The sequence below is a fragment of the Penaeus chinensis genome, chromosome 21 (assembly GCF_019202785.1).
Source record: "Penaeus chinensis breed Huanghai No. 1 chromosome 21, ASM1920278v2, whole genome shotgun sequence".
In the NCBI taxonomy this organism is placed as follows: domain Eukaryota; kingdom Metazoa; phylum Arthropoda; class Malacostraca; order Decapoda; family Penaeidae; genus Penaeus; species Penaeus chinensis.
The window spans coordinates 26635366-26645365 of NC_061839.1; the positions used below are offsets into that span (position 1 = coordinate 26635366).

At 45.4% G+C, this 10000-nt stretch overlaps 1 protein-coding gene across 2 annotated transcripts in view; it reads right to left on the reverse strand.

Annotated features, from left to right (window-relative positions):
- Window positions 1-10000, reverse strand: part of LOC125036740 (alpha-1-inhibitor 3-like) — a 32949-nt gene that overhangs the window by 15946 nt on the left and 7003 nt on the right. For both annotated transcript variants that reach the window (XM_047629595.1, XM_047629594.1), the window contains exons 3-11: window positions 9418-9686; window positions 8885-9001; window positions 8033-8190; window positions 7531-7627; window positions 6351-6566; window positions 2894-3037; window positions 1258-1461; window positions 588-773; window positions 88-262 (exon numbers count right to left, since the gene is read on the reverse strand). In XM_047629595.1, the coding sequence (XP_047485551.1) occupies window positions 88-262; window positions 588-773; window positions 1258-1461; window positions 2894-3037; window positions 6351-6566; window positions 7531-7627; window positions 8033-8190; window positions 8885-9001; window positions 9418-9686 (1566 nt within the window). The remainder of the gene's footprint in view (window positions 1-87; window positions 263-587; window positions 774-1257; window positions 1462-2893; window positions 3038-6350; window positions 6567-7530; window positions 7628-8032; window positions 8191-8884; window positions 9002-9417; window positions 9687-10000) is intronic.

Sequence of the window (10000 nt, forward strand, 5' to 3'; positions counted from 1 at the left end):
GAAGTCTCCCCTTCGGATTAAAACCACAAACTACACAAAAACTACCAAACTACAAAGCGACTTTATAGAAAAAAAAGTAAAACCGACCCAAGGAACAGACGGCATAAGGTTCAGACTCGAGCGATAGTTCGACCTCTTCCCCCGGCTGGCTCTGTGCCTCTGACCATGCGAGGTTGGCACTAAATCCGAGGCACTTCTCCACATCCAGCGGGACCGAGTCGGACACCACCTCGCCGTCGTCCCGCGTGTACCAAATCAGGATCTGTGGTAGATAGATAAATAGATAGATAAATACTTGATACGAAAAGGTGAGAAGACCCTGGATTGATTTGCTGGGTATCAAGAGGTAGTGTTATTTAATTATATCTATAGTTGCATGGTATACTTTCACATGGACCTGCTGTCATAAGTACAACGCACATAAACAAGCACACATCCACCATCTTATTTATCCCTCAAACAAAATACACACTTATTCCGTTTCTTCTACATCCCCCGCTACCATACACATACACATATCCACGCCTGATAACCAGTCACACGTACACGAATGCTTCCTCCTGTTCCTCCTGTCGGTTCCTACACACCTTGACCTCGGGCGACGCCGTGGGTGGGAGAATGACTTGCAGGCTAAAGACGCCCGTGACAATGGGCAGCGACGGGTTGGTGGGCGGGGATGCGTCAATGAGGTCTTTGGGGTCGATGGGCAGCTCGCTCGCTTTCAGTTCCACCTCTTCAGTCCAGGAATGCTGGATCTTTCCGCGAGACACGACCTGAAGGAGAAATGCTCGTCTGGACTTTGCTGGTGAATGGCTATGGATAGGAATGTATCATACTTGAGTCATAAACTTAGGCTTATGTATATCACTGCTCTATTTATAGCTAGGGATAGCTGGGTACCGTCGTCATGGAGTGTTATAATTCACACATATACAGTGCACGCCCGCACGCAAGCACACGGCCTCCACCAAGGCAGGAACTCACGAATAGAATCGTCCGAATCCACACCGTCGCACTCACTCTCGACCAAAGTTGGTGAAGAAGGTCAAACTTCACAAAGCATGGTTGAGTTACTCATCCAATAGAAACCAACTTTTGACGATAATTTGGGGAAGGATCTTAATTTTGCATATAAAAAATGGAAAAAGGTATCTTACTCTATGGGCAAAAGAACGGGTTAAGCTGACCTCCCTCTCACTCTCTCTCTCTTCCCTAACTATGAACCAGAGCGTGCGGCAAGGACACCAGCCGTCTTACCTGAGCGTGGATCCGAGCCCGTGACTGATTATTGGCAGAGAACAATACAGGGAGATTGATTATGGTCTTCTGACCTGGCACGCACTTCACCCGACCTCCAGGCGCTTGTATGACCAACGAGGAATCCGAAGGCGAGAAGAAGGGCACGATGGACACATGGAGGGAGGCCTGATACAAGTCAACACGAGCATCCAAGGTTGACATCTGCGGTTGGGGGGGAAAGGTGAGCTTCCTGTCTGCTCTCGCTCGCTCTCTCTTTTTTCATCTCTCTCTCTCTCTCTCTCTTTTTCTTCGTCTCTCTCTCTCTCTTTTTTCATCTCTCTCTCTCTCTCTTTTTTTTCATCTCTCTCTCTCTCTCTCTCTTTTTTCATCTCTCTCTCTCTCTCTTTTTCTTCGTCTCTCTCTCTCTCTCTCTCTCTTTTTTCATCTCTCTCTCTCTCTCTCTCTCTTTTCATCTCTCTCTCTCTCTTTTTTCATCTCTCTCTCTCTTTTTCTTCGTCTCTCTCTCTCTCTTTTTCTTCGTCTCTCTCTCTTTCTCTCTCTCTCTCTCTCTTTTCGTCTCTCTCTCTCTCTCTCTCTTTTTTTTCGTCTCTCTCTCTCTCTCTCTCTCTCTCTCTCTCTCTCTCTCTCTCTCTCCCTCTCTCTCTCTCTTTTCGTCTCTCTCTTTTTTTTTCGTCTCTCTCTCTCTCTCTCTCTCTCTCTCTCTTTTCGTCTCTCTCTCTCTCTCTCTTTTTTTTTTCGTCTCTCTCTCTCTCTCTCTCTCTCTTTTTTTTTCGTCTCTCTCTCTCTCTCTCTCTCTTTTCGTCTCTCTCTCTCTCTCTCTCTTTGTTTGTCTCTCTCTCTCTCTCTCTCTCTCTCTCTCTCTCTTTTTTTTTTCGTCTCTCTCTCTCTCTCTCTCTTTTCGTCTCTCTCTCTCTCTCTCTCTCTTTGTTTGTCTCTCTCTCTCTCTCTCTCTCTCTCTCTATCTCTCTTTTTTTTTTCGTCTCTCTCTCTCTCTCTCTCTTTTCGTCTCTCTCTCTCTCTCTCTCTTTGTTTGTCTCTCTCTCTCTCTCTCTCTCTCTAACTGATATGGTAGTAGAATTAATTGATATTAGCATACATAATTAGAACAATGACAATAAATACACATACATCTTTATCCTATCTTAACTCCATAATATATAATGACATATAATGACAATAACGATACTTATGATGAGGATGACGTTAATAATAATAACATAGTATTAATGATAATAATGATGATGATAATAATAATAATAATAATAATAATAATAATAATAATAGTAATAATGATGATAATAATTATGATAATAACAATACCAATAATATTAACAAAATAATAATAATGGTGATAATAGTAATATTTATAATGATAACAATAACAATAATGATTACAACAATAATAAAATGATAGCAACAGCAATAGTAATACTAATAACAATAATAAATACTACTGCTAATATTAACAACAATGATATTAACATAACCAATAACAATAATAACAATTAAAATATTAATAACAACAACATTAGTATTAAGATTAATAACAGCAACAATGAAGTTAATAATAATAAGGATTATCAAAACAATGCAAAGCCAATTCACAAGAAATAATGACAACAACAACACACACCTTAATGCTTTCGACATCTTTCGCCGAGACGCCGATTTCAATGATGCCATTCTCTTCGGTGATCACTGTGGCACACTTCCCCGCCGCGCACACCTCCACTGGCACCCACTCAGCCGCAGTGCCATTGAAGAAGACCAGCCTTGTCTTGGAAGGAGGAGGGAAGATGAAAGATATATTGCGGAATAGCATGAAGGAAACGGTAAGGATGAGAATAGAGAAAAGGTACGTATGAAGACAAAGGGAGGGAGGGAGGAAGACAAAGAGATAGGGAGGAGGAAGAAGGAAAGAAAAGTAGATGGTAAGATATGAAATCGAAGGGAATGAAGATGTGAAGAAAGGAAGAAAAATTACTTTCTATCTCTATCTCTTTCTTTCTTTGTTTCTCTCTTTCCCTCCCTAACTCCCTATCCTTCACCTCCCTTCGTCTATTTCTGTTTTAGTTTCTGCCCCCCCCCTCCTCTTTCTCACCTCTCCCTCCCTCCCTTCCTCCCTCTGACTCACTCACTCTCCCTTCCTCCCTCCTTTTCTCTCACTCCCTCACTCTTCCTCCCTCTCACTCACTCACTCACCCTCCTTCCATTTCACTCTCTCTCTCTCTCTCCTTCTCGCTCCTTCCCTCCCTCCCTCCCTCCTTCCCTCTCTCTTTCTCCCTCCCCCTTTCTCTCTCTTTCTCCCTCCCTCCCTCTCTCTCTTTTTGCCTCCCTCAATCACCCCCCCCCCCCTCTCTCTCTCTCTCTCTCTCTGCCTCCCTCAATCCCTCTCTCTCTCTGCCTCCCTCAATCCCTCTCTCTCTCTCTGCCTCCCTCAATCCCTCTCTCTCTCTCTCTCTCTGCCTCCCTCAATTCCTCTCTCTCTCTCTGCCTCCCTCAATCCCTCTCTCTCTCTGCCTCCCTCAATCCCCCTCTCTCTCTCTGCTTCCCTCATTCCCTCTCTCTCTCTGCCTCCCTCAATCCCTCTCTCTCTCTGCCTCCCTCAATCCCTCTCTCTCTCTGCCTCCCTCAATCCCTCTCTCTCTCTCTGCCTCCCTCAATCCCTCTCTCTCGCTGCCTCCCTCAATCCCTCTCTCTCTCTGCCTCCCTCATTCCCTCTCTCTCTCTGCCTCCCTCAATCCCTCTCTCTCTCTTTTTGCCTCCCTCAATTCCTCTCTCTCTCTCTGCCTCCCTCAATCCCTCTCTCTCTCTGCCTCCCTCAATCCCTCTCTCTCTCTCTGCCTCCCTCAATCCCTCTCTCTCTCTTTTTGCCTCCCTCAATTCCTCTCTCTCTCTCTGCCTCCCTCAATCCCTCTCTCTCTCTGCCTCCCTCAATCCCTCTCTCTCTCTCTGCCTCCCTCAATCCCTCTCTCTCTCTTTTTGCCTCCCTCAATTCCTCTCTCTCTCTCTCTGCCTCCCTCAATCCCTCTCTCTCTCTGCCTCCCTCAATCCCTCTCTCTCTCTCTGCCTCCCTCAATCCCTCTCTCTCTCTTCTTGCCTCCCTCAATTCCTCTCTCTCTCTCTGCCTCCCTCAATCCCTCTCTCTCTCTGCCTCCCTCAATCCCTCTCTCTCTCTCTGCCTCCCTCAATCCCCCTCTCTCTCTCTGCCTCCCTCAATCCCTCTCTCTCTCTCTGCCTCCCTCAATCCCTCTCTCTCTCTGCCTCCCTCAATCCCCCTCTCTCTCTCTGCCTCCCTCAATCCCTCTCTCTCTCTCTGCCTCCCTCAATCCCTCTCTCTCTCTGCCTCCCTCAATCCCTCTCTCTCTCTCTGCCTCCCTCAATCCCTCTCTCTCTCTCTGCCTCCCTCAATCCCTCTCTCTCTCTCTGCCTCCCTCAATTCCTCTCTCTCTCTCTGCCTCCCTCAATCCCTCTCTCTCTCTGCCTCCCTCATTCCCTCTCTCTCTCTGCCTCCCTCAATCCCTCTCTCTCTCTGCCTCCCTCATTCCCTCTCTCTCTCTGCCTCCCTCAATCCCCCTCTCTCTCTCTGCCTCCCTCAATCCCTCTCTCTCTCTCTGCCTCCCTCAATCCCTCTCTCTCGCTCTGCCTCCCTCATTCCCTCTCTCTCTCTGCCTCCCTCAATCCCTCTCTCTCTCTGCCTCCCTCAATCCCTCTCTCTCTCTCTGCCTCCCTCAATCCCTCTCTCTCTCTCTCTGCCTCCCTCAATCCCTCTCTCTCTCTCTGCCTCCCTCAATCCCTCTCTCTCTCTCTGCCTCCCTCAATCCCTCTCTCTCTCTGCCTCCCTCAATTCCCCTCTCTCTCTCTGCCTCCCTCAATCCCTCTCTCTCTCTCTCTCTGCCTCCCTCAATCCCTCTCTCTCTCTCTGCCTCCCTCATTCCCTCTCTCTCTCTCTCTGCTTCCCTCAATCCCTCTCTCTCTCTTCCTCCCTCAATTCCTCTCTCTCTCTCTGCCTCCCTCAATCCCTCTCTCTCTCTCTGCCTCCCTCAATCCCTCTCTCTCTCTCTGCCTCCCTCAATTCCTCTCTCTCTCTCTGCCTCCCTCAATCCCTCTCTCTCTCTCTGCCTCCCTCAATCCCTCTCTCTCTCTCTGCCTCCCTAAATCCCTCTCTCTCTCTGCCTCCCTCAATCCCTCTCTCCCTCTCTCTCTCCTTCTCTCTCTCTCTCCTTCTCTCTCTCTCTCTTATATTTCTCTCTCTTATCTTTCTCTCTCTCTCTCTCTCTCTTCTTCTCTGTCTCTCTCTCTCTCTCTTCTTCTCTGTCTCTCTCTCTCTCTCCTTTCTCTCTCTCTCTCCTTCTTTCTCTCTCTCTCCATCTTTCTCTCTCTCTCCTTCTCTCCTCTCTCCCTCCTCTCCTCTCTCTCTCTCCCTCCTTCTCTTCTCTCTCTCTCTCCCTCCTTCTCTCCTCTCTCTCTCTCCCTCCTTCTCTCCTCTCTCTCTCTCCCTCTCTCCCTCCTTCTCTCCTCTCTCTCTCTCCCTCCTTCTCTCCTCTCTCTCTCTCGCTCCCTCCCTCCCACTCTCCTTTTCTCTCTCTCTCTCGCTCCCTTCCTCCCGCTCTCCTTCTCTATCTCTCCCCCCTTCTCTTTTCTTTCCTCTCTCTCCCTCTCCCTCCTTCTCTCTCTCTCTCCCTCCTTCATTCCTCTCTCTCTCTCTCTCCTCTCTCTTTACCTCCTTCTCTCCTCTATATCTCCTCTCTCTCTCTCCCTCCTTCTCTCTCTCTCTCCCCCCTTCTCTCCTCTCTCTTTCTCTCTCTCTCTCCCTCCCTCCTTCTCTCCTCTCTCTTTTCCTCCTTCTCCGCGCTCTCTCCCTCCCTCCCTCCCTGCCCCCCCTCTCTTTTTCCCTCCTTCTATCTCTCTCTCTTTCTCTCTCTCTCTCTCTCTCCTTCCCTCCTTATCTCTCTCGCTCTCTCCCTTCTCCCTCCCTCTCTCCCATCTTCCTTCTCTTCCATTCCCCTTCTCCTTTCTCCCTCCCTCCCTTTCTTCTCCCTATCTCCCCTCCTCCCTCCCTCCCCCTCACTGATAGCAACGTCACCAACCTTCATCTTGTATGGGACATTGGGCTTCTTGTATTTGTCTTTATGGACAATCTCGAACTTATATAGTTGCCTCATGATCTCGATGTTTGCTCCCTCGCTCTGCCTGACGCCTGTTCCTTCCTCCTCCACAACTACCTTGACATACACGATGTCGACAGTGCAGTCTATGACACGCATCTCTTCTGTTGTGAACTGGAAGTCCTTACAGCCGGCGATCTGTAGAAAATCAAGATGTGGCATTTGTTAAGAAAGATGAAATGAATGCATTGTATGATAACTATTATGAATAAGTCAATGAAGGGTGATCATTTGGACTGAAGCTAAAGGAGTGAGAAGTTTGTACTCAGAAAAAAATAGTTTAGTTATTGGAGAGATTGTTAAAAGAAAATCAATCTAGTTTAAATTATAAAAATCATTATTCAAAAAATATTTACATTTTTCAAACCTATTACAAAATCTGTGAAATTCTCTTTACAAATAGGCAATATCCTTATGTCTAAATGATTGACTTCAGGCCTGTGAAGTTTGGAATAAATTAGCACCAATATACAGTTTAAGGGTTCCTTTTCTTAAGTTTGTAACAAGAGTGTGTAATGATTATTTAGTTTGTCATAAATCATAGTCATTGAAAAAGAAAATAAAGCATTAGTCGAAATTACTGAGACTTTTATCATTCTTTTTCAGTTTAATTTATTTGTCCGAATTCACTGAAATCTCACTAAACTTTAATAATCTCCTGACTTTTATTGCCCCCAAAATTGGGTTTGAACAGAAACGGATTACCGTGTCCAGAAAAAAAAGATGTTTGGAGACATTTTCCGGACACGTTTTTGAGGCTTAGTAACTTTGTTGTTATTCAATTCACATTTCGAAGTGGAAGAAACCGGAAAGAGATATTAAGCAAAAAAGCCAATTCTTTTCTTAGCCGGCCGGAAACTTGTGCAATCACGCCATTGACTAAAAAATGTCTTCGCTGTGATTGAGAAAGATATTGAAAAAAAAGAGAGGGGGAACTAAATAAGATAATAAAATAAACAAATAAAAAACGGAGGATATAATCAAGGGAAACCATGCGTTGAAAATGAAAAACTACAGCAACATAAACGCAGAAAAACAACGACGAAAACAAAAGAAACAAATGAATAGTCAGACAAGAGGAACGAATTCTGCAAAGCCTCACCTCTTCGGTTTCCACAAGCTGAGTCTGGCACCTATCACTCATGCCATTGGAAACCTCGATGGTGGCACTGCCTCGCACCGGCTGCCCGAAAGTGTACCTGCAGGCCGTAAGGAGATAAAACTAGAAACAAATGTAAATACTACATGCGTGTCTGTATATATACAATGACATTCATGCATAGAAGGGCTGTTCTGGAGAAACGAGAGGAATTGTGTTTATTGGCAGGTGAGCGGCCATTTTAGATATTGTTGACTTTTTGTATTTAATGTGCCTTGCCTACTGTCTGAACTTTGAACTGATGGTCTCAGATGATACGCGACTGGCCATTCGGATGGTGCATCCGAATGAACAGTCGCGTATCATCTGAGACCATCAGTTCAAAGTTTTAAAAATGTATAAACTGCATGTGCCTTTCTATTCTTTACTGACCACAACGCTTCGACGTCTTCCTGAGACTAAGTGTGTGGGTTGTGAAAATGAAGTGAGGAAGCAAAAGACTCACTCTGCACACACGCCGATGGTGAATGCCTCGTCTTTGCCTGTAATATGACCCGGAGCCGTGACCTTGACCTCGAACCGGGGCAGCACGTACTCAATGACCTCGAACGTTGTCCAGGTCACACCGTTTTGAGAATTTTTAACGGAAATTCTGTACATACCCTAGAAGCAGAAAGGAAATATATATGAAAATACAGTTATTCATATATATATATATATATATATAAATATATATATATATATATACATGTATGTATGTATCCATATACACTGATATTTTTCTTTTTATAAAGAGAGGTATTTGTATGACTAAAAGAAAGAGAAAAAATGCTATTCCCAAATGACATAACAAATTGAGTGTTGATTTATGATACATCGATAAACGGGAGAGAAAATAAGCCAATATAAACAAATCTCATCAGAAATCATTAGATAACTGTAGTGACACAAACATCAATGAAATGGGAATTGATTGATGCACTGAATCATAACCAATATTAAAGAATCATTATAGATAACATTTCAATAAAGCAATTATAAAAGTTTGAGAAGCAAGCCAAATTTATGACAATGGTAACAATGGCAACAAATGACAGAGGACAATAAAACTGTAGAAACAATAGGAGTTCTCAGTGTTATCATTCTCATTATTATCACTCCTAGCTATTGCTATCATAATCAGCATCATTAATAGTAGTAGTAGTGACAATGACAATAGCAATGATGGTTGATGGTTAAAACAAATAAACGTGCTACATCAAAGGTCATATATATTAATAATAATGAATATAAATAAATCATGAAAATAATTATTCCTAAATATCCGATTTTTTCACCTGTAACGCCCTCTGCTCACCTGTTCGGGCTCATCGGCAAGCTGGAAAGACAGGTGGACGAGACCCGCCGAGTTGTTCACATTGTTCCACTGGGCAACGCGCGTCTTCGAGGGCGCAGTTACCCAGATTTCGGGATACTGTGAAAAGAATCAAATGGTATTACCTGTAGTTTTAGTTGTAGTTGTGGACAATGTGATGATCAACTATGAGACAATATGATAGGATTATTCATCATGATTGGCATCAATTAGCATCATTTGTTATTTTTCCTTTTCTTTTCCCTTGTCTCCTCTCTTCTCCCCCCCCCCCGCTATCTTCCCCTCCCCTCCCCTCTCTTCTAACATCAGAGGGCCTCAGTCTTCGTTTTCTTCTACCTAACCCCCGCATTTCCCCCTCTCCCCCTTTTCTCCTCTATCCCTCCTCCCTTCCCCCCTTGTATTTATCTCCTTTCCTAGTTTTCTATTCACTCCTTCCGTTCATTCCCTCTCTTATCTCCCCGTCTCCGTCTTTCCATTTCTTCCCCCGCCTATGTCTTCCCTTCCTTCTTCCTTACCTCCTCCGTGACCAGCAGCGGCTCGGCCCCGTGCAGACTCAGCACCCGAACTTTGACCTCCTGACCCGGTTTGTACATCACCTTGTCCGTCTCCAGCAAGGTCACGTTATTCATCGTCAGTAGCTCAACACCCCAGAGGACCCTCTTTCCCTCTTTCCCCCCGATGGCAGCACCGAGGTCAACCCCGCCTATTTCTCCGTCGAAGAGGAGGTCAAGGCGGGTGCCGCAGAGGTGGGGAACGATCACTTCTTGGCAGGCCATAGCTTCGCCTGAGGGTTGAATAACTGCGTTGTGAATAACGGTTAGGGTAAAATATGATGGAAAAGAAATCCAATCGATGAACTTCTCTTCTCTCTTTTTTTGGTTCACTGAGATAATCTTCTGTAACAAGTAATTCCCTCTCATCTCCTTCCCTCTCCTACAGAGCCCAGTATTTTGATTACGCACGTAACCCACTCCCTCCCCCTGCCCTAACAACCCCTCTCCCCCTCCGCCTAACCTCACCCCCCCCCACACACACACAAGCGCGCGCGCACACACACAAACAATACACGCACGCACACACACACACACACACACACAC